Genomic DNA, 26,771 nt, shown 5'->3' with positions numbered 1-26,771 from the left:
AGAAGAAGGCCTACCGATTTTGGCCTCCATCTCTTATATTGTAAATGCATAATAAAGGGATCTGCTAATGTTCAGTATGAACAGGAGGGATGAGAATGGCACAAATATATGTTTCAAAATATTAATTTGGGTGCCTGATTGTTGTTTTCAAAGACATACTTGAAACATTATGAAAACGTCCTTAAAAAGGCCATGGTCATATTGATTGAGTCAGACTGACCTTCATCACAATAAGCGACCGAAAAGCCTTAACATTTTCAATAAGGGACTGGGCCATAACAATGCCATAAAACTGAGGTGATTCAACTGATTACTGGTTAACAGTTACTAACAAATCATTTAAAAGGCTGAAAAGATAAAGCTGATTCACAGTATCATCTTAAAGCAACACCAGATAGTTGTCAAATGTCTTTTAATACACAGGCGAACATTGTTTACTCGCTCATTCAAAGTAACATCAGCTGCTAGGAGGGTTTGTAATGAGAAAATGACCGTGGTGATGATGTTAGGTGTGTTGTTGTAGCCGGTAACAAGACTTTATTTCATTAGCTCGGTTACCTCGGCGACAGAAACAGCACATACAACACCACAGATAACACTTTCTAAGATGGATAAAAGGCTGAGTGGAGGTCAGGTTGTGATGTGTAGACGTACCTGTTTTGTCGGTGTGGTGTTTTGCAGCAGAGTCTGTCGGTATCAATCCGATAAGCTGCAGCTGGAGACGAACTCACGTTACCGGACCGACGCACAGCCAGCCGGAGACGTGGTCACGTTACTGGACCGACGCACAGCCCGCCGGAGACGTGCTCACGTTACTGGACCGACGCACAGCCAGACGGAGACTTGCTCCCCGGACCGACGCACCGCCGGACGGGCTTAAAGGGGCGAAGAGACCCGAGGAGATGCTTTTGTTAAGAATCAAAAATTAAAGATAAAGACTGGAAAAAGGTATTGGATTTAGCCTTATAAGTAGTGTATCACAAACAAAGCTAAAGATATAGTACACTTTAAAATCCTTAATAAGATTTAAATTATCGAAGCCTATTTCTGCCAATGTGATGAAAAAAATAAAAATAATGAGAATATTGAATAAATCGTTATTTTGAGATACTAAGTCATTTCTTTGAGATACTACGTTTTTGAGATACTATTTTGAGAAACTTCCTCAAAATAGTGACGGAAATGGGCTTCAGTAATTAATTATCTGACTGGTGATGTTCATTAATATTGATGTTTCTTTGAAGGTTCTGTAAAATAATGGAAACTAAATAAATAGCTCCAAAAAAAATAAAATTGTAGGCCTATCTTGAATTATTAAAAATACAACAATCTGCATTAAGGTTCAGCAGCATCACAGCCTGGACCAGAATATATGGATGTGAATGTGAGTCAGAATATGGGTTATAAATGTGATATATTTAAAAGCTTGTTATATTACCCATCATGTCATATCTGCAACCAAATAAATGTAGGAGTAAAAAGTGCAGTATTTTTCCTCTGACATGTAGTGTAGTTGAGCATTTTACTGAACACTACTTGAGTCAACATACTGAGTTTCTATGACAGCTCAAAATGCCCCTCAGGTGTTGTAAAATCTGATCAAAAGCTGCAACCTACACACATCATTTTTGGGTAAACCAATTTTAATGTATTGTAATAAATCCCAAACATGGGACTTCTACTATCATTTACACAATCATTACACACATTATACAAATTAAAGTTTTTACAGATGATCTGCTAAAAAAAAAACAACCAAACTTTCAAACATTCACAACTCCACTGAGTTATGACACACCCACATCCACAGGATAAAGCATCAACTTCACTTACATCCATGATATTTTACAGACTAGTAAAAACATTCCTAAACTTTTATATTGGAAAGAAAAGAAAAGAAAAGAAGAAAAGAAGAAATGAAAAGAAAAGAAAAGAAGAAATGAAAAGAAAAGAAGAAAAGAAAAAACGTGGAGGTTGTCGACCCCTCACCCAAACAAGGACTCGCTGAGAAGATCCTAACCAGAAGGATCAAAGGCTGTTAAGAGTGCAGGTTATCGGCTCCCATCTCCCCTCTGTAGAAACCCTGCAGCAGCAAAGTATGGCACATCCTCAGAGACCCTGCACCCCACCCCCACCACCCAGGACACTCTGATCGAATGGAGGGACTCAGACTAACCTGAGAGTCAGATTCAGCAACAGATTCATATCAGCAGCAAATTCATTCAGGCAGGTGTAAAATATCCTCAACATCCCCCTCCCCATTTTTTTTTTTACAGTTTGTGTGTATGTGCTCTGACATCATACACACACACCCTCCCTGGACGGTGATTTACCAACATCTGGCACTTAAACACCACACTTCTATATTAATTAAAAGTCATGCAATCTGAGTTTTTTCTTAATGGGTGACACCTGCTTCACCCTGCTGCTCCAGAGCTTCACTAGAAGTCTGTGATGAAGTGCGAACCCGAACCCTCTCAGACCTCACCACTGTTTTTATTTTAAATCTGAATTTAATGTAAATTTGTTTCCTTTTTTTTCTTCTTCTTCTTTTTAACCCGATTGATCAAAAATTTCCAATATCTGTGCATCCTGTGCAAATATTAATAAAGTCTCTTGAATCTTAAAAAACACTTAACTTTATTGGAAAGACTTTTTAAAAACAGAAACTTTATACAGTACTACATTAAATCAGTGTACACAGACGTTAGTTTTTAACTGGAGGCGAGTGCCACACGGCCGAGCTAGTACGCTTGAAGTAACGTGGCTTGCTCTTGTAAAAGATGTTTTCCAGTTTTGGGTCCTCGATTGCTCCGAAGAATGAGTCCATGTCGGGAGGGTTGAAGTACTGCTTCATGATAATCTGCTGCAGATTGTGACCTGGAAGAGAAGACATTGAAATAGATTTGTTTAATACTTAAGAGCAAAGAAACTAGAATCACATTGAGATAACGGCCAAACCCCAAACATGTCTGCTACAAACAGCTAACAGATCATTTTAGGCCTGTGTAAGATTAACTCAGTTTGGATTCATTCAGAATATTATAATAATTCCTGTTCGCTGAGCTCTGCTTCCCTGAGTTACTGTTGCTATGCCTGTTTTTCTTTCTCTGTAACGACAATAACAGCATCAGATTTAGCCCTAAAATGTCCTGATGAGAGTTATACAAAGCAGGTTTTTCATATTTTTGTTGTGAACATCAATTTTCTCATTTTTAAAAGCTGAGTCTCCAACATTCAGCTTGTATTAAAAAAATAATCCTGTAATAGGGCTGGGCAATTAATCGAAACCGACATTTAGAAACTCTAATCGACTTAATCTTGCTCATGTCAATTAATTGTGGTGTTAACTGTTGAATTTGAAAACTTGTCTCCAGTGATCATTTTAACCCAAACCCTGATCTTTCATAGTTCTAATCAAGTTGGTTCATCATAGGGCTGGGCGATATGGCCTTTTACTAATATCCCGATATTTTTAAGCCATGTCACGATACACGATATATATCACGATATTTTGCCTTAGCCTTGAATTAACACTTTGATGCATACAATTATGCCAGTATGATGATTCTACATTAAAACATTGTTCATACTACATTAATATATGCTGATTTTAAACATTCATGCCAAAAGCGTAAATCACAACTAAACAAATTCATCAAAACTGTATTTATTAAACAGCTATTAAGCAGTGGCACAAACATGTCATTTAAAAACAAATAAAGTGTCTTTTATGCATGATGTAACTAATATGACACATCAAAATAACACTAAATTAAAGTGCACATTTTATGCATAATGCCACTAGGATATAAAGGTAGAGCTGTCTCTGCTAAGTAGATTATATCTTGGATCAAGTGTGTCGATGATCTTTCTGAAACCGGGCTTTTAACCACACTCACTGGGTGACGCTTTTATGACATACTTTACATATTACGGTTTGTTGTTCAACGTCCTCCCTCTTGTACCCAAACCACCGCCAGATGATGGATCCTGAATTGTTTTTTTGGGAATTAATCTCCCTCCTCCACTTGTCCATATCACCTGCTGCTCCCGCGACCTGAGATCGCTGCTACTGCTGCTACATGCTACCGGGCATATGACGTTGCACGCACAACAGAATGTGATGTACGTACCTAGGTGCGCTTGTTTTATCTCTCTGTGCGGAGAGATGAGAGAGTGAGAAAACCCTGTAGTTCAACGGGCCGCGACTAAAAACAAACTGCGTGTAAATTGAATGTATACTCGAGTATTCACGATATAGTAATTTTCTACATCCCACAGAGAACAAGCCGCGATACATCGAGTATACTCGATATATCGCCCAGCCCTAGTTCATCATATCACATCATATTACATTATCCAAAATATAAGACGATATCTAGTCTCATATCATAATGTTGATATAATTTCTTCTTTTTTTTTTCTCCAAATATTTCTATGCTGTTTAGTAGTATATATCAACTTTACATTACATCAGAGCATCTGCGTTAGAGGGAAAGCAAAATTCCCATGATCCCTCCCAATATCCCATGTCTGTTGTGGCCATAATAATAATAATGATAATAATAAAATAAATAAAAAGCACAGATGGGTTAGGGTTACGACTGCAGCCTACGATAGATCAGATAAACACCCTGGTTTAACATTTGCTATTTGGGTTCAAGTTTAACAAATAAACAACAAAACTCCAGAAGTGTATCATAAAAGTAAATTATAATTAAACTAATTCCTTTCATACCTTCTGCCCAAGATGGGATGGGTTTCCTGGGAGCAGACTCGTCATCAGTCGAGTCGTCGCTGTTCTGATCCATCCCGTAATCTTCAGCACTTTTAGAAGTAATCGGAGGTTTGTTTCCTCCTTTTGGAGTGATGACGTAGGACTGTGGAGACTTCTGCAGAGGACGATAGAACACATTTTATGAGCCTTTATTGTGGTACAAGATTTCTATCATGTGTTGAGATTGAAATCAGAGGAGTGTGTGTACCAAAGGTGCATAAATGAAATGTACCTCTATATCCACGGTCACATTGAGACCACCACCCTTTCCTACGGGCGTGCTCATTACAGAGCGCTGCAAAGAGATGAAGAACAAACAGTAAATATGACGTCATCGAAATCTCTAAACATGCTTTAAGCTTATGGTCAAAAATAAAATAAAAAAAAAATAGATAAAAGATCAATTATATAAAAGGTTACCTCAATATCCACAGTTACATTCAGGCTAGCAGCGGCCTTCAATTTGTAGGAGCAGGGGCAAAAAAAGAAGAAAAGTACAAAGTTTAGTTAATACATCATCGGTAAGATGTCCTCTGTATATATCTGAAGGACATCACTAATAAAATGACCAAAAAGTTATTTCCCATGGCTACCACTAATTATCTACAATATCACATCTATAAAATCACTTTATGACTACTACATATCTACTATAGAGATATGCAGATAGAGAACAGAGAGAGCTGATTGTGAAAGGTCGGACTTTTTAGAGGTCAAAAAGCTCACCTTTGCAGCCTGTTTAGCAGCAGCTTCTCTCTCTTTAGCAGCTTTCTCCTCTGCAGCCAACCTCTGCAGCTCCTCCTGCAGGAACAAAAAGCTCATCAACAACCAGGCGCTTCAGCAGCAGAAGTGATGACTTGTATATGAGTGAACTATTTATCCAGAGTGATTACATTAAGGTTAAAGCTTCCCGACCTAATTCAAATCAAAAATCAAACTAATTTACTAAAAACCGTGCTGCTGATCAACGATACTACAATTATCATTTTAAATAAATGCCACATGTCTCTACTAGGGAGACCTGTCACCACTTCAACAAGTTATTTTTATTATTTTCTCTTTTCCAGTGTTTATGCATTATAGAAACATTTTTCTTTTCCATTCCTAAAACAATCACCATTGGTACCTGTGCTAAAGATATAATTAATATCTTACCCGTTTTCTTTTTTCCTCAAGCGCCTTTCTTTTCTCCTCCAGTTCTCTCCTCTCTTTCTCTCTTGCTGCTCTCTCGACTTCCCGTTGAAGAGCGAGAGCTTTTTCTCTTTCCAATCGCTCCCTAAAAATAATAATAATCAAAAGTCAAGTCAATAAAACAAATTCTGAACGCAAAAACATGTTCGTATTTCGGCATTCATCAGCGTTACCATGTTCAAAGATGATTAGGCTACATGGGTTATAGTGTTGGTTGTTAAAGACAATAAATAACCTTTCAGCAGCAGCTTGTCGCTCTCTCTCAAGCTCTCTCTCGCGCTCCTGTTCTCTCTTCAGCTCCAGAGCTCTGCGGGCTTCAGCCAGTTTACGAGCTCGTTGTTCCTCCTCCTCCTCAGCCTTCTTCTTTGCCAGTAACTCCTGCTGCCGTTTCTCCTCCTCCTGAAGTTAGAGACAAAAAAGAAAAGTGTCAGTAAATCCTGATACAATGTGCAACAGAAAAAAACTGAATTACTAAAAATATTTTCCCTACATGATGGGATCATTGTTTGGAAGTAAAACAAATCCAAATGTGAGGGGATAAAATGATCCAGCCTACATAACACTCTGTATTACATATAGTCTGTCGTGTTATCATTCACAGCAGCGGCAGATCGTTGCTGTTTTATGATACATGATGATACACCCCCAGCTACAAAACTAAGAATATAATCATGAATGAAAATTGTCTTACTGCCTGAAGCTTCTTCTTTTTAGCCTCTTCTTCCAGCTTCCGTTTCTGCTCGAGCTCTTCCTGGCGTTTCACGGCCAACTTCTTCTTGGCCTTCTCCTCCGCGTGACGCTGCATTAACACAGCACAAGATCAGAGACCGTTAGACTAAAGGATTCAATCTGTTTTTGAAAGATTTTTGGGGCATTTTTCCTTGATTTGATAGCAACAGTAGAGACAGACAGGAAACAGAGGAAGAGAGGGAGCGACGTTGCAGTTACATGTTATCCCCTTGAAGTGAATACACATTAAATAAATTGGGCACCTTGTCATTTTTCTCATCAATCTGGGCCATTTTTTGCTCAATCTTCTTTTTCTTTTCTTCTTCCCTCTGTTCTTCTTTTACTTTGGCCTCATACACTCTTCTTAGCCTCTCATCCCTCTTCCTACAACACAAATTCAGTTAAGTTATATTTTGAACAATTGATGAATAAAACACTTGTATGTTCAGTCAGACTGAATAATAAATTTAACCTTTTCAGTTCATCCTGCTTCTTTCTCTTATCCTCCTCCATTTTCTTCATTCTTTCCTCCTCTTGTTCCTGCTTCTTTTTAAGTGCTTCCAGCTTGTGACGCTCTTTTGTCTAAGAAGAGAGAAAATGAGGAGAAAACAAGTTCAACTTAAAGAAGAGAAGTCCCGCTCCCTGAAACAGTGAACATAAACTTATTGAAAACAGGTGGGAAATCCAAAGTAGCAGGTGGAGTGTATTAGTGTGGAAACAGATCACCTCCTAAAGAAAAAACACCAGACAGTTGAAGTTAGAAGATGAAGACTGTGGGCCTAAAGAGTTTAATCAAGTTTGCTTTCACACGAATCAACTAAAGGACCTTTGAACACTTTGACCTGTGACCGCTGACCTCTGAAATTCTGTGTGAACAACTTCAACTGAGCAAGAGGCCCAAAACTTAAAACATGGAATGAGTAAAATAAAAACTGAGAACCAACTTTCAACTGTGATTGATCATTTAAATGTCTATCTTAGAGGAAGATTTTTGATAAATTATCATCAGTAATGTGAATATAATGACAAAATTACAGCACTTCACTTATTCAGCCTTTAAATTCAGATAAAAAGACATTTACATCCATATCACATAGATATCCCAAATTTAACTAGTTAAATTTATATAAATATAATATCAATAAAGCCCTAATCACCTTGTGCATCACAACTATGTCCAAATACTAAGAAGAGTTGCTAAATAACATTTAATTACAAAAACAAGTTACTTTAAAAAATTATCCAAACCCTAAAAAAAAAAAAAAAAGGGAAAATGATGTGATCTTTGGTGAAAATGGATTTTCACTTCAATTTCTACTTCAGATAGAATTATGTTCTGAAATCTACAAGTGAGGTTACCAAAACTACTGTAGGTGGAGTTTTTTATTCTTTTTTGAAGGGCTGTTAGAATAAAATGCAGCATGGGGATGAACATTAGTGACCCAGAAGATGCCATCAGCTAACAAGTGCAGCCAGGGGGTGTTTGGGGGTGAAATGTGTGGTGTAAAGCCCCTTTCACACCTGAATCCTGCATAAAAATGTAGCTCGAGAATCAGACTTTCAAATTTTAATTGTTCAAATGTGCTACAGGTCTGCTCGCTATATGAACAAATCAAAAGTCTGACATCGAACGTTTACAGAGAAACATCCACTGCTGTTCACAATGGAGGCAGAAACTAACAAAAATCTAACTAAATCCTAAATTATGTGCAGAGTGTTTTATGAGAGACTGACGACTGATCATTTATAACCTGGATGTGGGAAAGGGGCTTGTATCTAAAGGTACATGCTAACATTTAATCAAGCTGCACATTCAGGTATTACAAACCACCAAATGCCCACAAACAACACACAGTGCTCCAACATTAAACTTACCACTATACCAGAGCTCAACTGGAGAGGGGAGAAAAAAACAACAACATCCAAATAAGAGGACCAAAAGATTTGATTTCTCAACACAAAATGTGAGTAAAATATTTTTAAAACTTGGTACTCAAATGTTTAATAGAGATATTTGACTGCATCATCGTGGGCTCTATCACCTGACCCCCCCCCCCCAAAAAACAAGATTCTGGTTTTAGGTTTTAGGGATGCATTTCAGATTAAATAACTGTGTTCAACTCACCTTATTATCGACCTTCAGAGGAGTTGTGTGCTTAATGAAGGACTTGATGACACCAGTACGCCCCAGGGAATTGGGAGTCATCATGAGCATCTGATTCCTTTGCACGGTGTGGAGGAAAGATCTCATATTGGGCCTGATTGCCTATTTATTCAAAAAGAAAAAGAAAAAATTTGTTGTAAAACATTCCTACTTGATAAAGAAAGCATTATTTTGATTTTTAAACATTTCCACGTAACGCAGCTTGATTAAAGCATCTTACGCTTTGGCTTTTCTTGGGGGGACTCATCCTCTTTGAGGGACTTTCCTCTGCAGTATCTGGTGCTTTGCGTTTGGTGCTCTGACTTGACCTACAGACACAGAAGAAGTTTTAGTCAACACAAAATTTATCCAGAAAGTGTCTCTTAAAGGAATAATCAACTTTTTTAATCCATATCTACATGTAATTCATAATATTAGTAATGATGCTCCACACCTACGTAGTCCCCATAGCAGATGCATAAGTGTACATACACACACACACACGCACTCACCTCCGTTTTGGCTGAGAGTTTTGTTGCTTCTCTGCGACAACTGAAACATACACAGGAAACATTTAGCACATTCAAGATGCATTTAATTGCAAAACTGTTCAATCAGGTTTATATTTAATAAGAATCTGTTGATAAATGAAGGATGCTCTTACCGGCTCTCCTGTCAGGAGTGTTCAGTTTCTGCTCGGCAGCAAGCAATAGCTGATGTGCCAGTTTGGGAGAGTTTGCAGCCACAGAGCGAGTAATACGTCCAACAGAGGGATTTATTTTCTGCTTAACCTACACGTTTGATATGAATAATGTGGAGAGAACAAAAGAGACATCAGCTGATTAATGACGAAAGATTAAATTCAGTTCCAAAGTGTGACATTTCTTTCTTTCTTTTTTTTAAAGATTCTTTCCGGCATAGACATAGGAAACATGGGAGAGGGGGGGGGGGGGGGGGGGGGGGGGGTGTGACATGCAGCAAAGGACTCGAATCGGGGTCGGCTGCGTACGTGGCTTGCGCTCTAACCACTCGACCACCTGCGCACCCGAGTGTGATATTTCTGTAGATAAAAACGTCTTCATACCTCTGGAGTTTTGTGAGATTCATCAGCTGCTGCGTCGACCTCTGTATCTGTGGTCACAGCCTCGCACGGTCTGTAGCAGCAAATAAAAAAAGAAATCCAGTAAGAAACATTGAAAGTAAAAAAGAAGCTTGAATTCATGTGCAGTCATCTGTTTAAAATGCTGCTATAGCCCCAGTGTTCTCATTCAAGCCTCATCAGCTGATTTAGGCTTTTCTTGTCAAATCAAAACAGTGAGAAAAAAAAATTATTCAGGAATCAACATTTAATTAAAAAAATTAATTAGCTGCTATAATCTTAATGTTGGAGGCACAAACATAAAACAATGGCAACAAAAGATGAATGAGGTGTTCATTATGGAAACATTCACAGCTAAAATACAGCTGAAAATGGACATATGATCACAAGAGGATTTATATTTACTTTCCCCTTTTCCATCAAGAAATATATTAATCCATGCAAAGAAAACTTTTTAGCTGGAGCTACACCTCTCACAGGTGACACTGATGTTAGGGAATATCCTTGGTCAGTTTAGTTCTAGAAAGGTGCAAACAATGGACTAGAGCGAGACCTCCTTCTCATGCTTAGATGGTTGAGAGATGTTCTCAACGAAGAATGAATTGATACTGAAGAGGAAGTACAGAATTTAGCTTTTTTTGTTTGTTTCTTTGTTATTATTATCATTATTATCGGTTTTATTATTATTACCTATATACCTATGATGCTTGTGCTTTCTGTCTATTTGTTTTTTGCCTGGTTTATTGCAACAAGAGAATGTTGGGGAGAGTATGTTGTGGGGATTGTGTTTGTCTATATGATAAATACCAATAAAAAGAGTATACACAGAAAACGTTTTAGTCTTTACTTACGGCTCTCCATCCTCTTGCTCCTCAGCAGACTCCATGCACGAGTCATCTACGATAAGAAGAAATAGCAAAATATCATAGACTGCTTAATAAGAATCCGAGTGCAGGAATTGTAAAAATGTTTTGCATTTTAGGTCCTAATGAGGAAAACATGACACATTTCTCACCACCAACACTGCTGCTACATGTGGAATTGCCCATGCGACTCATCTTCCTCTTAAGCATCGAACGACGTGAAGCACGGCGAACAGACTCCTGTGTCATGCTGTGCCGCAGACCAGCCAGGGAGCGACGGACATTGAGAGAGCACCGCACGGAGCTCCGCTTTGAGCTCTGAGCTTTACCGGCTATCGTTATTTTAGCAGCTGTGCGGCCAGGAGAGCACTCTGGCTGTTTGGCGAGCTCGGCAGACCTGCGGTCTGCTGCGGAGATGCTCACAACAACCTTGGGTGAGGGTATCTTGGGTGGAGACTGGGAAGTGCTCTGTGGTTCATCCAGTTCAACCTCGGCATTGTTCGCCTCTCTATTTTTATCCACCTCTTCGAGCTCTGCCACATCAGGTTTTGTTTGTTTGTTTTTACGGGTGGTGCGTTTTGGCTCATCGCCTGCATTGTTCACCTCTCTATTTTTATCAACCTCTTCATCCTCGACCAGCTCCGGCTTCTTGTTCTGCACCTCTTCATTTAACAGGCTCACATCCTTGGTCACCTCAGTCTTTGTCTGTTTGTTTTTGCGGGTGGTGCGTTTCGGCTGTGTGGTGTCTTCGGAGGTGGAAGCCTCTGGAGGAGTTTCTTCCTCAGCAATGAAGTTCAGCGACTTGATAGAAGAGCCACGAAGATTACTGCGCCTTCCCTTTGAAAATCTGGACAGCAAAGAGATATTTTTAGAATAATAAAACGTGTAACACGTTTAATTAAGTTCAGGTTTTAAAGAAATGTGACAATGAAACCGGTAACGAAAGCAACAAACCTTCGCTTGGCTTGATTTTCTTCCTGGCGCCCCACAGATACGCGCTTCCTGCGGCTATTCTTTTTCTGTGATGGTGTTTTTGGCATTAATTCAGGCTCAGCATTGAAATCTCTGAAATCAAAAAGAAACAACTTCATCAGTAAAACACTGAAGACAATTTAAGAGACGCACCACACATGACAACAGATTTCTGAAGATGGAAACCTGTGATAGAAGCAAGAGATCTCAAAATGTGGACAATGTTTTAAAGACTTAACTTTGAGCTCACCTTGAGAACATCCGGTTGGCTTCTTGTTGGATCTCCTGAAGCCAAACCATGTGGACATTATCGATGTCCTTGATGAATTCTTGCGTTTTGCCATCGAACATTTGCATGAGCGTCTGTACGGATGATAGTATGGAGCTCATGGTGGCCGCCTGAGGGTGAGATTGCTCTATTAAATCGGGACAAGATGGGACATGTTTAAGAAAGCAGAACGAATAAAAAAGGTCAGAGTGTTTTTTTCAGCTTCAATGTGCATTCTGATAATATGGAGACACCCCCCGTTTTAGTATGAATATTTCCACTTGTATTAAATTTGCTTCCCAGAAACCTGTAAAATCCACTGATGCTGGGCTGAGTCTCCCACCTAATTGCTTTTGAATTGTTTATTTATACTGTACACATAATCACCTAAGTCTATGTTGGCATATGATATTAACAGTTTTTCCCCTCCAACAAGACACATAGTGTAAAAACTACCTTTTATATTTAAAAAAGCTTAATCCTCTCTGCCTGGATTTGCACACTCAGTTCAGTTTCATTTTCTGGACCCTCCCAAATCATGACTTAAAGGGCAAGACTCTGATGTCTATTGTCCATGTCAGGTACAGCCAAATATAAACATCAAAACACTGACTAATTGTAGCTTCAGTTAATGCCTCTCAGAAAGAGCTGATAAAAGACAACAGAGAGGAGGTGAAGTGGTGATGCAAATAACCTTTTTTCATTAAGTTAATTCATTTTCTGTGGTAGTAAACATATCCAACCTGGACAAATTGACAAACTGCACTTTTAATGTTCACCAATGTGCAATATTATTTTTATTGATGCTCTTCTATTTTGTCAACTTTGCTGCTGCTGCTGCAATAATGTACATTTCTCCCATCGTGGAACTAATACACGATGCAGCTGTCATGCCAAAAAGCTGTAAATTCAGAGTAAATTTAGCAGATCACATTGACAGCTAAAAGGATGAGCTGCATATCTAGAAAACAAACTAATCTTTTCGATGGTCATTTTTCTTTCAGTATTCATGTGTTTGAATGAGTACTTTGACGCATGCGTGGTATCTTCCGTTTACGCGGATTGAAGCTATTTAAAAACAATGAGCTCAAAGCTACCAAATGTGTTTTAAAATAAGTTAAGTTAATGTTACTGTGCTACTGTCTCATCATGTAATAACACAACTAAAGCAGGAGGAAGTCAGTTTCACACAAACCGAGACTATTTAGCTAGGTTAGCTCATGTTTCCAAGGCAACTTCGATAAAACTGAACACTCCATTTTTATCAATGAGCATGCAAAGACCAAAAAGATAAAATATGAGATCCTTGGAAACACCGTATGTTAGTTTATAGCAGTAGCTGAATTGACTGTAATGTTTTATTTCCAGCTTATGTTAACTGAGCCAAGGAAAGTCATTTCTTACCTTTGATGTCCGAGTTTCTGAAATTGAATCCGATGCTCGCCGCTCCGCTGATTTAAAAAAAAAAAAAAAAGTCTAACGCAGCATGCTGCCGTGAAAATAGATGTGCTAAATTGTTTGGGTTTTTTTTAAAGTCACTTTTTATTTTCAGTTCAGTTTTTGTAAACTCCGAGATAACACGACTGTCCCGGAGGGCAGCGACGATCCTTCCCACTGTCTGACCCGCTGAAACCGTTTAACTCGTTCAAAACTCGGCCGACCAATCCCGAGGCGAGACTCAGTGACGTATCGTGAGCGGCGTTCGATTTGAGGGTTGTTACCTGCTGAAGGGGGCGGGGTCAGACACTTGAAACTGCGTACAATGGTGCGGGTTGCGGAAACCGTCGACGCGTAAGTACAAATCGAGCAAACCCCAACGGAAGTTCAGGACTGAGCACGTCACTGCTCAGTTTTAAATCAACCAATTGAAATCTGACAGGACGTACTTTGCTCCACCCAGGTCTGTCTTTGAGCGCATGCGCGTTTGAAAAGGGGCTTTATAATGAAATAAAAACGATTATTATGATTATTACTATCATGTACTTATTTATTTATTCACTTATTTGTTTGTTTGTTTATTTATCATTATAATTTGTTTTTTTGTTTTTTGTTTTTTTTCATGAAGCACTTTTCAAAATCCAAAGTTACAAAGTCACTCACAAAGGCAACAAAATAAGTCATAAAATCATTAGGTTTTAAAAAACTTTTTTTTTTTTTAAACGATTGAGTGCATAAAAATCAATTCAATGTAGGAAAAATAACAAGAAAAAGGGTGATTTTAAAAGAAACAACAGTTCAAAACAGGTCGCAGAGGTCATAGATATATAGCAAGGAGAGAGTCCGTGAGGGCTAGGGCTGAGTATATCCGTGATACCTTTAAAAAGGTATTGACCAAAATAAATCGATACAAAGTAGTATCTAAACATCTCCCATCAAACAAAGCCTGCAATCAATCTTCTTTGATTGAATGCAACATGTGATTGGCCCACTGCCACAGCAGCGACAACCTGTCTGTGGTAGTGAAGTCATGATGAATTTGAGTTAGCGCATTTAGCAGCAATAAGACCTCAAACTCAATTCTAAAACATAATGGGAGAGAGTATTATCTCCTGTTGTGTCCGGTACAACTGCAGGAAACATGTAGTAACCCTTTTTCTTTTACAGAAAATCCCAAAGTGTAACCACTGAAACCCAAAAAATGTTATATTTTAAGTTTGAATCAGAGATATTTTGAAATTTTACTCTTAAAAATTGACTCCAAACAATTAACTGATTATCAAAATAGTTGGCAATTAATTTCATAGTTGGCAACTAATCAGTTTATTTACTCCTTGTTTTAGCTCTAGTTTGCATACTTAAAACACATTCATATGAGCATAACTAAGCATTTCAGACATTTTGTATAATGAAGAAAGGGGCAGATTGTTGCAGCTTTTCATTTTACATTTCTCTTTTTATTAAATCAATATAAATAGTCCATTTACAGTTTGTAAACCATTTTGTATTTTTGGTCATATGGTTGGACTTTGACGTGGAATTAAGGTTACTATTATTGGTTGAGTTTCATGCAGTTTGTTAATGCTTAAACAGGTTAATGACAAAATACAACAACAGCCCAGATATTAAAAAATGTGATATGTTTTTCTGGGTAAAATGGAATAATTAGGAGGGTCAGGGCTCCTGATTCAAAGAGGCCAACAGGAAGACGATACAGCCAGTTTACGAATGCACCCAGGCTCCCGAGCAAAAGTCACCGGCTTCCCTGTGAATATAAAATACAGATATGATATTATTATCAATCTGTTAAATCATCAACGCCCTATTAAGAAATATGAGACATTAAATTAAGGAACAAAATAAGAATGGCACCGTAATGAATGCAACATAATGACTCAAGTTGAATTCAAGTTGAGTTATTGTGCCATAACAGATAATTGCTAGTCCTTCCCCTAATGGAAAATATAATTTACCACTTCAGACTGAGGTGGCGTTTGCACTGGTGGATGTTACCTTTTGCATGATTTAATCAAATATTTGAGCAAATTAATTTCCCTGAGTGTCAATTTGTTTTGGCAGCTTCATATCCTCTACTGTGCAGCAATGGGCACTTAAGTCCCCACAGTCACTCCCACATTATGTCTCAGATTATGTTCTGACACATTTTATATTACTCTGTAAGGTAACTGACAACCCTTGGAGCTCCTGGTTTTTCATGATAGAGGATTTTTATGAAAGCCTGTCTGTCTTTTGCCACTTTTGTATCCCAGGAGCTAATTCTCATGAAATGGCGAGAGTGTGAGTGCTTTTCAAAGTTTTCTTCTTGGATTAGAGACATGGTGCCATTTCTGGAGTTGAAAAAGATTAAACAGATGCATTTTAAAGGAGAAATATGTAACACTGACATCAAGTGTTTAAAATGTGTACTGCAGACCAAAATCAAGATACTCGGGAGACTCCCCAGACTCCAGGCTAATGTGGGTTTCTAGATTAGGTGGAATCTATCTCAACTGTATCTTTGTTGATCCACTTTGTTTTCTTGCTTCTACCTGCAGCCCGCTGTGTTTGTGTGCCAATGTTTCATATCTGGCAATCTGGGATGTTGAAATGGGCGTCAGTCTGATTTCACAGAAATATGTGAAATGACCACGACCTCTTAACCCTGCATTACGTGGTGGTGGCACATAATGTGTTGAAATGATGTGTCAACACCATGGTCAGGTTGATGGGCAGTGGGCCGAATCACACAGGCCAAACCAAACACAGACATTCAAACATTCAAACATACTGGCTGTAGTATTATAGTCAGAGAAGTCAATATTTCAGTTTAGCACATTTCCTGAATCTCTGATAACATATCATTGTCATTTTATAGTTTATAGAGTTAGTACAGTAATAATATTAAATATTGATCCTTTAAGACTTGCCTCATTAATATTTATTTATTTAAACTGTTCAAGCCTTTTATTGTAATTGTATAGCATAATGAAATTACTTTTATGACAACCCCAGAACAAATAGTAAGCAGTGTATTGCACATATAGTGATAGTGTCACTCAAACACTGAGCCCACTTGTGATTTCATGGGCAACCAAAAATATATATACAGTATATTTACACTGTTCTCCTGAGATTAATGTAGATTCACTTATCTTTTGTTGGGCTGTACTTGTTTAAAAGTGTTCAAAATGGTCTGTTACTGCCTCTCTTAGCTTGTATGTTACCTGGTGTGAGAGGGATTTGGGTTCCTGATGCCTTCAGGACAACCTGTAGATCGCAGGCCTTTACGCTGGCAGCACCATCTTCCTGTTCCCTCACTATGATGCAAATTTCCTCTTTCCTCAGCAGCCAGTCCAACTGATTGCCGAGGTAGTTCACTCCACGGATGCAAAGCTCAGAAATGTCATTGGGAAGAAGTGGTGAAAAGTCCAGGCAATCCTTCTGAATTCTAAAAATATGAAGGAAAAAAACAGGGTATGACTTTATATCACTGTGTGCAGCGTCAATGTGTTTTTTCTTACCATTGAGCATGGAGGGATGATTGAAGACTAACCTGATGCCAGTATAACCAAACACCACAGCTTGCAGGAATCCTCCCATACCCGTGAGAAAGTTGACTGCACCAGAGCCGTCTGATGATTCACTCCATACCTGCGAGGAGATGTAATCACACATGCACTTAGTATTCACTAAAGAGGCACATGTTGTTTTTATGTGGCTGTGTATGACTCAGAAAAGCACCTGGAACGGTCCCTGGATGTTTTTGAAACACTTCTCGAGTAAACGTTGCGCTTTCTCAGCCTCCCCCAGCTCCAGCCAGCCGATTGCAAACATCCCCTTACAAGAAGAGAAGAGCAACAGAGTTAACAACAGCATTCATTTTGTGCCAACTATACACCGTTAACTGTGTTTTACCCATGTCATGGCTGGTCCATGAGGGTCAGTCACTGGCTCATACGCTTCAAGGTCATTCCTCCTGATCTCAGGGGTCATTGGCAAACCAAGAGGATAGCCCAACATCACTGTGTCCGCCTGCTTCACTGGATGACCTGCCGGAGGTGCAAAGGTCATTCTAACAACATGTTATAGATACTTGATTGTTTTATGTAGATCAGTGTAAAAAAAAATTAAAAATTAACCTTTGATATAACCATCAAACTCAGGATGGTACTGCGATCCTTCGTCAAAAGGTATTTTGATGTGTTCGGCCACTGTTTTCCATTCCTTTGGTGCAGGGTGTTTGAGGATATCAGCTAGTTCTCCAGCAAACTGGAGACTGACAAATAAGACATTTTTTTGTGTTACTTGTGTAAGTACAAGTAATATACTGTTAGAAAAATATGTAAACACTAGTACCTGAATTTGGCCACTGTGTTTGTGTACACAGAGTTGTTGACACTGTAGTAATACTCATCTGGTGGCATGACACCTAAAGAGCACAACAGATAAATGTTTCATATTATTTTAATTATATTTCACACTTAATGTTTTCTCACAATATATAAGACAATTCATAGATTCTTTATTTTTCAATGTACATAAAGAGTAGATGTCATTATAATACTTTTTGATGGAGAAACTCAAGTGGAAAAAGCATATCAACATAAATTATTCTTCAAAGCAGATTTTTTATTTTACTCTAAACATGCCTGGAGCTTTTGTTTCCAGTGGTAGATGAGTATTTTTGACTTATGCATTCATTGAAGAATTATCCAGATTACTGTGTCATGTTAAATAAATTACCTGGCCTCATCTATGGGTATAATTAAAGGATGAGGTTGCAATTTTTAAAATCTATCTTAAACAATAATCAGGTGCCCAAATTTTCATTGACACATGTTTTGCTCTCTGCAAATCATTCCTCCTGTTCAGACCTGTTCATAATGGATTTTCAATTTAAGAGATGGAAGCCAAATTCCACAGTCCTCATTTTGAGCAAAAATATATTTAAATGTTTATCTGAAGATAATATGAGGCGTCAGTCAGATAAAGTGGATATTTTCCACATTCAGTCTATTTGGGTCTCGACGGACAGTGTTTTCCTGTTCAGCTGCAGTGGAAGGATCATAAAAATAAGGAATTTGGCACTAAAAAGACTCTAACTTTGAACAATACTGACTTGATTTGTATCATTTGGGTAGCAGACACCTCACACTATCTTCAAAAAAAACATTCAAATATATTTTGCACAGAAGAAGGACTGTGGATTTTGGAAGTTGGAAGTGCTTTATGACCAGTCTGAGGAGGATGAACCATGACAGCAATAAAAACATGTGTCAGTGTTTTATGACAGACTTGAAAAACTGAAAACCTATCCTTTAATGTCTTTCTTAAATAATGGTCTTTACCTAAGAGGTGATACTGCTGGGACTCAGGGTCCCAGTTTACTCTGGAGACCCAGTAGTCAGCCACACCCCAGATCACCTGACAGCCCTGGCCCTCTGAGAACATGGACACATCCTGGAGCAAAAAGAGCTCAGTTATAACATCATCCTCCAGGGTAAGACATAATCATAAGTGGGGATAAAAGGAGCGTACCTCAGTGAGGTAGAGATAATGTTGGAAGGCCAGTGTGACGTCTCCATTGATGTGAATCTCTTGTTGTCCGTAAATGTCTTCTGGACACACCTCCCTCCCTGACACAGCACTCTCCCACGGGAACTTCAGTCCCTGGACAGACAGAATCATGTCTTCAGAAGACTCAGACACAATTTCATCATTGTTAAAAGAATCAACAGCACACAAAGACTGAAAGTATCAGCTCTACAATACTCTGCTGTTATTCTGCCATGTCAGTTATAGTCAGTTCAATGTCCTGTTGTTACATGCCTCAGTTCAGCTGTTTTCTGATAGTCAGCGGATAAGACTTTTCTTACCCGCTGATTATCAGAAAACATTCCCACTGAGCCATCTCTTCATTTTCAGTTTAGCCAGCAGTACGTGCAATATCATTACATGCTGTTTTAAGGCTCATTTTATCATCACTCTATATGTACAGAGTTAATTTCCACCACTGATTAGAACTTTACACCTTTGGTCTAACTCTTGTTTATTGTGTCCCACTTTTTATTGTCACAGTCTCAAAATTACTTCCAGTGAAAAATCTTAAAATTCTGTCAAATTCTGTCTTTAACATGTCAGAAATGAAGAAGCGCTGTAATGGTGGCACCTGAGTATCCCACTGATCATCATACCTTGAAGCCCTGCTTTTGGGCGTTGTCTTTTGCGCCATCAATGGTCCGCACCCTGTACTCCAGCACAGATCGGGCTAGCTTGGGGTAGAAAAGCGCTATGCTCGGATACATCCAAATGTCCTGTTGTAAGATATTAGTGTCATTACATGATTCAACATACAATCACAACTAAAACAGCTAAGCATCAGCTGCCAGTAGCCTTACCTGGTCCCAGAAAACATGTCCCCAGTAGTCCTGACCGTCCCCACCATTAGACAGACCGCCTGGACTGACTCCACCAAAACTTTTGGAGGTGTCATGTATGGAGGGGAAAGCACTGAGGAGATAGAACATGCAGCCAATCAGAGCCTTGCTCAGGCTTTCTGACCCTGTCACTTCCACCCTGCTGTGAAGCCACAGCTCTTTCCAGGCCTTCTCGTGAGACGGACGCAGGTTCCCGGTTGCCATCAGACTCAGCCCCTCATCAAAACTGGCCTCAGCACTCTCTAAAGTGTTGCCCAAAACTAGGAGGTAGCCCCAGCGACCCTCACTCTGTTCTGGGGCCATTGTCAGAGTGGAGGGTACATAGGACCAGATAAGGTGCACTGCTGGACAGGGGCCACCCGGGAACTCAGCGGTGGTCACCTGACCCAGGATGTGACTGAGGAAGAAGGGAATGTAAACTGTAAAGAGTTCATACTTGCAACATATAGAAAAAAACATGTGTGTTTTGTTTTGTCAGTCTCACCTCCCTCCTTTATAATCAGGACCAGGCTCAAAAACAATGTCTTTGCTCTGAGGTTTGAACGAACTGACCAGATTAACAGTGATGGGTTCTTCTGACGCCACTTGACGCACCATCATAATCTCCATCACCATCATGTTGGGGTAGTACCGGTGTGAATACAAAGACTGTGAGACTGTTACATTGGCCAAGCTCAGAGTGTGGGTAAAAACACCTGTTTGACAAGATCAGATAATTAAGAGTGACAAGTCTTCCCAGTATAAAATGAGACATCAACCAAAATCAAACACTGGAGACACTACCTGTGTTCGTGTCCAGGCTGTAACAGTGTTTGGCAGCTTCCGCTGTCTCCACCTTCACAGCTAGAGGACAGGGAATATCTGCACGGTGGCACTGGCCTCCCTCTCCGTTATACACGCCACCCATGTGCATGGTATTGTTGTACACCCTCCAGCCCAGAAGACCATTGGCCAGCGGAGGGAGGAAGCGGATGTCACTGGGTAGAGTGTCACTGGAGAAGATGTAAGGGTCTGAGTCACCGGCCATGGTGAGGAGGTGATCCGTGGAAACGTTGAATTAAACCGAGAAGTCTGGTTTCCACTCAGTCAGATGTTGATGAGGAAGTCGTCAGCTGAATGAACAATTAATGTACTCATCACAAAGTCTGAGAGCAAATATATTTTTACATTCGTCTTTATTACTTTTTCTTTTCTTTGTGAATTGTGTCAAGTAGATGTATTTGTGCAATATTTCTGGACATAAAAATATGTGAATATTGCATGGGTAAGGGATCATGTTAATGTTTTACTGCCAAAACCACACACACCCTTTTCCCAGTTTTCTGGCAGTAAGAGCTATTTCTAGATTGTGTACTTTGACACCTCACTGACAGCAAAAGGCTGAACTGAAATCCAAACAAAATAAAATACAGAAATAGTTCAAATTTACAAGACAAGTATCTTTTGCACATGAGTTAAGCGAGATGTCTGAAATATTCATTAATCTGAAGACAGAAAATAAACAATCTCATTGATCAATCTAAATCAGCTTGCATTGTTGCAGTTAACAGTCTTCATACACATTCAGCATAACTGCTGTAAACACACTATTACAGTGGTAATGTTACACCCTCACGTGAAGAGGAAGAAGCATCTGTTTCTGCAAAAAAAAAAGAAAAAGAAAAAAAAAGAGGAATGCTGAAAAAAAGGAAAGAAGAAAAAACCAAAGGGTTGGCAAAACTTGCAGTGGCTCCCAAGCAGTTTGCTCTCACAGTTTAATCTATCAAAAACACCTTATTTGCCCTAATTTCTTGTAGAGTTCATATCTGGTCAAAGCAAAGAAGTAAGAAGTTGGATCCAAGTTTTGTTTTGTAGTTTCGACTTCACAACTGTAGGAGGAGGCTGGCCGCTTTGTATGCTGCACAGAAAACCTGGACTTTGTTCCAGGCTTGCTGAAAAACATGGCATGGATTTACAGAGGAGGGTAAAGTGGATGCAGAAACTTTGAGTTGGCCTTAAAAAGCAGGTTCACAATTTTACAAGTCTGTCTTATAACAACATTCAGGCGCCCAAATGAACACTGAAATATATTATCTTGCTGTAATCATCCCTCCTGTTCTTACTGATATTTGAAGATCCCTTCATATGCACTTAAAATGTAATTGATGGGGACCAAAATCCACAGACCTCCTGTGAAAAATGTATTTAAAAGTTTATCTGAAGCTAAAATAAAGCCATCCAAATCAGTCAAATCAAGTAGATATCTTTCAATGTTCAATCTTTTTATTGCCTAAATCCCTCTTTTTGTTGCTATACTTTCACCTCAGCTCAACAGGAAAACACAAAGAGGGAATCTGATGCTAACAAGACTGTACATGTGGCAGATATCCACTTGATATGACTATCTGAGACTGCTGGAGCTTCATATTGTTGGCTTCCTTTTGTCTCACAAGACAATTAAGTCTGCACCGGGAATCAGTCTGTGGTTAAGTTGCAGTGCCTGTCTCTGTGAGTGCTGATTCTGCCTTTTGTCGCCTGTCTTCTCTCCTCACTTCCCACAGTTCCTCTCTCCTTTTCTCACTCTTCTGGATGTCTGCCTTGATGGCAAGCCTCCATCTGTTTTGGTCTGCAGCTACAGCTTCCCAGCCTGCTGTGTTGATATTGCATTCCTTCAGGTCTCCTTTATAAATGTCCTTGTGGTGAAGAACAGGCCGTCCTGCAGGTCTGGTACCAGTGACAGTCTCACCATACATTATGTGTTTGGAGAACTGGCCTTCCTGCATGCAGCTGATATGACCGAGCCAGCACAAGCACCTGTGAGGTGAACAGGCAGACAGATCGGTGACCAAAGCACAGCCCATGTTTATGATTTGACATTATTGTTGTCATTCTTGTATACATACGCCTCAAATCTCAGTTAAAGGACTAGTTTGTAGGATTTAGCCGTATCTAGCATTGAGGTTGCAATTTGCAGCCAAATGAATATACCTCGCCTCACCGTCCCCTTCCAAGCATGTAGGAGAACCTTCGTGGGTTGATGAATAATGTGAAAGGTCCTCTTTAGAGCCAGTGTTTGGTTTGTTTGTTCTGGGCCACTATAGAAACATGGCGGTGTAACATGGAGGCCTCGATGGAAGAGGACGTGCTCCCTATGTAAATGAATGAATGTGGAAGATACAACTATTCTTATTTTCAGGTGATACATGAATTAAAAAACATACTTATGAATATTATACACCATTTCTTCTAAGTCCATTCCACAAGATGCCACTAAACTCTGCACACTAGTTCTTTAAATCTGAGCTGTATTGCACAGGATGTATTATTAGAACTGGTGCTACTGCTCAGTTCTGCTTTCAATGTCTACTTAGTGATCACTTGCAGTAGTGCAGCAAAAAATCCCCCAGCAGCCCAAAAAGCATTTCCCCCGCAGACTACCACTGTAAAAGAGACATCTGTAAAACTGCTGTCAGGACACCTCTGACTGTAATCAAGATCAATTATGACTCTTTAAATTATGAATTTTTGGTGAATGAAGGTTTTATAGTTATAAAACTTTGCTTGAGCCAAGAAAAGTGATTTAAGCCTCACATATTGTTCATATTCTGACTAATAAATCCTCTCCACCAATTCAAATACACAAATTCCCCATCAGTCATTAAAAAATGTTTGATTAGTCCTTAACAGAGCTGTCAGAGAGCAAACAGTGTATTTTATTTATGTACGTAAAAACATTCACAATCACTTTATATGGTGCAGGAGAACAGGTGAAATGCAGGTCAAATTTACATGTTTGCATATATAAAAATGTGTATCAGCTGCACAAAATAAAAAAAAGATGTATTGTATCTCAAATGAAAAGTATAGGGTAGTTTTACAGCTCTCACATGTAAAAATGGGTCAATTTGACCCTGAGCAGTATGTAAGGGTTAAAAATCTGTGGCATCACCACAATGTAAAGTCTATGGGCCCTTAATGTAAACCACACAGTACACTGAACATGCTCATTAGATTTTAAAGGTCAGGTGGTCTAATCACACTATGTATGGTGTCAAATTGCAGCTTCAAGAAAGAAATTATAAATAAATATAATAAATATATAATGATAGACTGTTATTATTGTTAGTGTGAACAGTCTTGTTACAGGCTGTAATGGCTGCCATCGTATGCTTACATATTTACTACTAAAACACAGGAACCACTTGGCCGAGACTGTAAAAATACTCTGCAGGTCACAGTGAGAGTGTTTACATTTTCATGCTATCTTTTCCAAGAAGAAGCACGTCACATTCTCCAAAACTTAATCATGTCATCTCTCCATTTGCTGGCTGCTCCAAAAAAAATCCCCCCTCACCTTTTTTGCTATTGGCTTTTATTTATTTAGTTTACTCTGTAATCAACACATCTGCAGTGAAGGTCCAGAGGCTGAATCTGTATTCTGTTTTTAAATAGCTTCCTGAAAGGTGCTTAATCTTGAGTTTTGTGCTTGATTTGACTGTTTCTTTCCCCCCTTTTACGTTATTTGTCTGGATCACCCATTTTACTCTGATCCAATTCATCTCATTTTATTCACCTGTAAGTTTTGCATTGCTTGAATTACTGTTTGGTTTTTAATATAATATCTGGCGTGAACCCATTTGTAAAAGTTCTCTACAAATAAATATGATCATAAGTATCTTGTTGTTTATGAGCGGTTTTTAAGCTTGACTCATACTACCAACCTCTTGTGGGTAAAAGAATCCATATCTCAAAATAGCTTAAAGAATATGCACCATGTAAACATAATATAAACTGAGATATTGAAACCAAAATTTGGCACAAGCCTCTTCAAGACAGGGCCAAAACATGAGGTAAAAAAGCAAAAGCCACCCTAAGGATATCACCAGTTCATTTTTTATTGAGCTACAGTGACGCATATTTGCAAAAAAGGACAAACAAAGAAATGATCACACTGGGTTAGGGGTTAGGCTGAGGCTTCTTCACCTGATTGATATGAATCTCTTATTGTTAGAAATTGATTTTTGGTGCATTTTACTTCATGTTCATGTTTCTGGAAAAAAAAGTTAAAAAAAAACAAAAAACCCAGCAAATGACAACATCAGCTCCCCCAGCTGTACTGAAGCATTACACAAGCCTCGCCTCTTGGTGGTGCTGAGGAGCTGTTTGTGCAGCATCTGGCATCATGCCGGGGGTCAGAGCCACAAACCCTGGGAAAAGCAGTGCTTTGTCCATATAAGGCTGCAATCCATCCGCTTCCCTCTTCCTCCCCAGCTCCCTTCCTCTGTCTTTCTCAGACCTAAGGGATATTTACAGAGAGAGTGCCTCGGCCAGCCTGCCCTTCCTTATTAGGAGCTCAGCTTGTTGTCAGTACTTCTACCCTGCAGGACAGTGGTCCATCTCTCTGCTCTCAGATGAGACAAACAGATGGATGACTGGTGTCAACTGCACTTGAATGCAAATGGATTGAAGCTCCAAAGACACAGGGTTGACTCCCACAGTTTTACCTACATGTCTACTGAACGCTCACCCAGCATATGTAATGACGCTCATGATATACCGTCCACCTGGGAGTTTCAATATAACAGTCCAAACATACTGTAAATTCATCTGTGTTGCCCTGTTTCCTCTGTTAGGCTTAGTGTGTGTGAACACTAGTGTTGCAGCTGTTCTTTTTTTCCCTCTCTCTATCTCCTTCTCTCTCTCTCTCCCTCTCCCCAGTGATGCAGGACATCTGGCTACCAGAGAAAAGAACCACTGACACTGTATGCAGAGATGATACAGTGTAGTGTGGGTGAAGCAGCAATAAGCAAACAATCAGCGGACCACAAAATTACAAATGTAAAGACTTTGAAGACAGCATGTTACTAAGAAGTCAGGAATCCAAGCAAGACTTAAATGTTGAGATTGGGTACAAAGCTAAAAAGCATCTTTGTGAAAGTGTTTAGTATGTGTAGTATTAAAGTATTAAATTATTTTCCTTACCAATATTAAAAACTGTGAACAACAGTATTGTATACATAATAAACCAGACAGTCGCTACAAACACACTTTTTTTTATTTAGGGTGCAAACATCCATTTAATATATTAGAAAACCAACATGTGAAGAAAGGCTACATGGCATTTTACTTCATGAGGATATTATTAAAGACTAGTATTTATACACATGTAATATACATAACCATGCTCCCTTGCAAGAGAGGAATTGACAATGAAAAACTATGAAAATAATATCTTTATCAATGGTAATAATTAAAACCATTCATAGCATAATAGGCTTTGACAGAACAGCAATTTCTATAATTGTGCAATGACCTTTGACCTTCAGTTATGGGGGTAACTTCTTCACCCTGCTTGCTTTTTTAAAAAAAAGACAAGTAGTCTTGAGAAGGTGCCTCTCTGAACTGAGGTTGTCTGTCTGGAGGACGGGCAAAGCCTCGCAGATATTTTATTGCTTTGCAGAGAGTAAAGTGCTGCTGTCGTCGGACCTGGTTCTGCGGTCATTTTTTTTTTTTTTTTAAGAGCATGGAGTGTGTCTGTGGTCACAAAAATAAAAAAAAAAGTATGTGGGGAAGTGCATAGGTGGAGAGGTAGGTGGGTTCAAAGACTTGCATGTGGAAACAAAACAATCCGACAGAGCTTCACGGACTTCCCCCTGTCGTCGGGATGTAGTTGCGGAGTTTAAAAGGCAGCCTGAAAATGTGTTCTCAGAGCCGAAACCTGCTTGACAACTTTAGATTTGGACGCGGACAGTGAGTGGGGGTAAACTCGTGAATGTGTGACGTAAAAAATGTGTTCACAAAAAAATTAAATACTAAGTGGGAGCTTTAAGGACCTAAACGGCCTTATGCGCTCGTGGAATGTGCATCGAGGAA

General features: G+C 39.1%; 2 protein-coding genes across 2 annotated transcripts; both read right to left on the bottom strand.

The window, feature by feature from the left end:
* Positions 1-2,707: 2,707 nt before the first annotated feature.
* Positions 2,708-13,667, bottom strand: incenp (inner centromere protein). The gene is made up of 20 exons (XM_053319175.1): positions 13,450-13,667; positions 12,028-12,176; positions 11,760-11,870; positions 10,958-11,652; positions 10,794-10,839; positions 9,928-9,997; positions 9,508-9,634; positions 9,356-9,395; positions 9,085-9,172; positions 8,826-8,966; positions 7,173-7,282; positions 6,964-7,084; positions 6,663-6,770; positions 6,207-6,370; positions 5,936-6,056; positions 5,507-5,581; positions 5,201-5,236; positions 5,013-5,075; positions 4,742-4,895; positions 2,708-2,880 (listed from the first exon to the last, which is right to left on the bottom strand). Exons 2-20 carry the CDS (start codon positions 12,165-12,167, stop codon positions 2,708-2,710), a joined length of 2,583 nt encoding a protein of 860 aa, XP_053175150.1. The 5' UTR covers positions 12,168-12,176; positions 13,450-13,667.
* A 1,261-nt stretch (positions 13,668-14,928) lies between these two features.
* pgghg (protein-glucosylgalactosylhydroxylysine glucosidase) lies at positions 14,929-21,759 on the bottom strand. The gene is made up of 14 exons (XM_053319152.1): positions 21,535-21,759; positions 20,703-21,031; positions 20,404-20,614; positions 19,881-20,316; positions 19,677-19,796; positions 19,021-19,152; positions 18,831-18,942; positions 17,839-17,911; positions 17,622-17,758; positions 17,398-17,531; positions 17,224-17,319; positions 17,036-17,133; positions 16,707-16,930; positions 14,929-15,247 (listed from the first exon to the last, which is right to left on the bottom strand). Exons 2-14 carry the CDS (start codon positions 20,944-20,946, stop codon positions 15,171-15,173), a joined length of 2,094 nt encoding a protein of 697 aa, XP_053175127.1. The 5' UTR covers positions 20,947-21,031; positions 21,535-21,759; the 3' UTR covers positions 14,929-15,170.
* Between the last annotated feature and the right edge of the window lie 5,012 nt (positions 21,760-26,771).

The sequence above is a fragment of the Scomber japonicus genome, chromosome 5 (genome assembly GCF_027409825.1).
Source record: "Scomber japonicus isolate fScoJap1 chromosome 5, fScoJap1.pri, whole genome shotgun sequence".
Classification (NCBI taxonomy): domain Eukaryota; kingdom Metazoa; phylum Chordata; class Actinopteri; order Scombriformes; family Scombridae; genus Scomber; species Scomber japonicus.
Note: the sequence above shows the minus strand (reverse complement) of the source record. Positions and strands in the feature narration are given on the sequence as shown.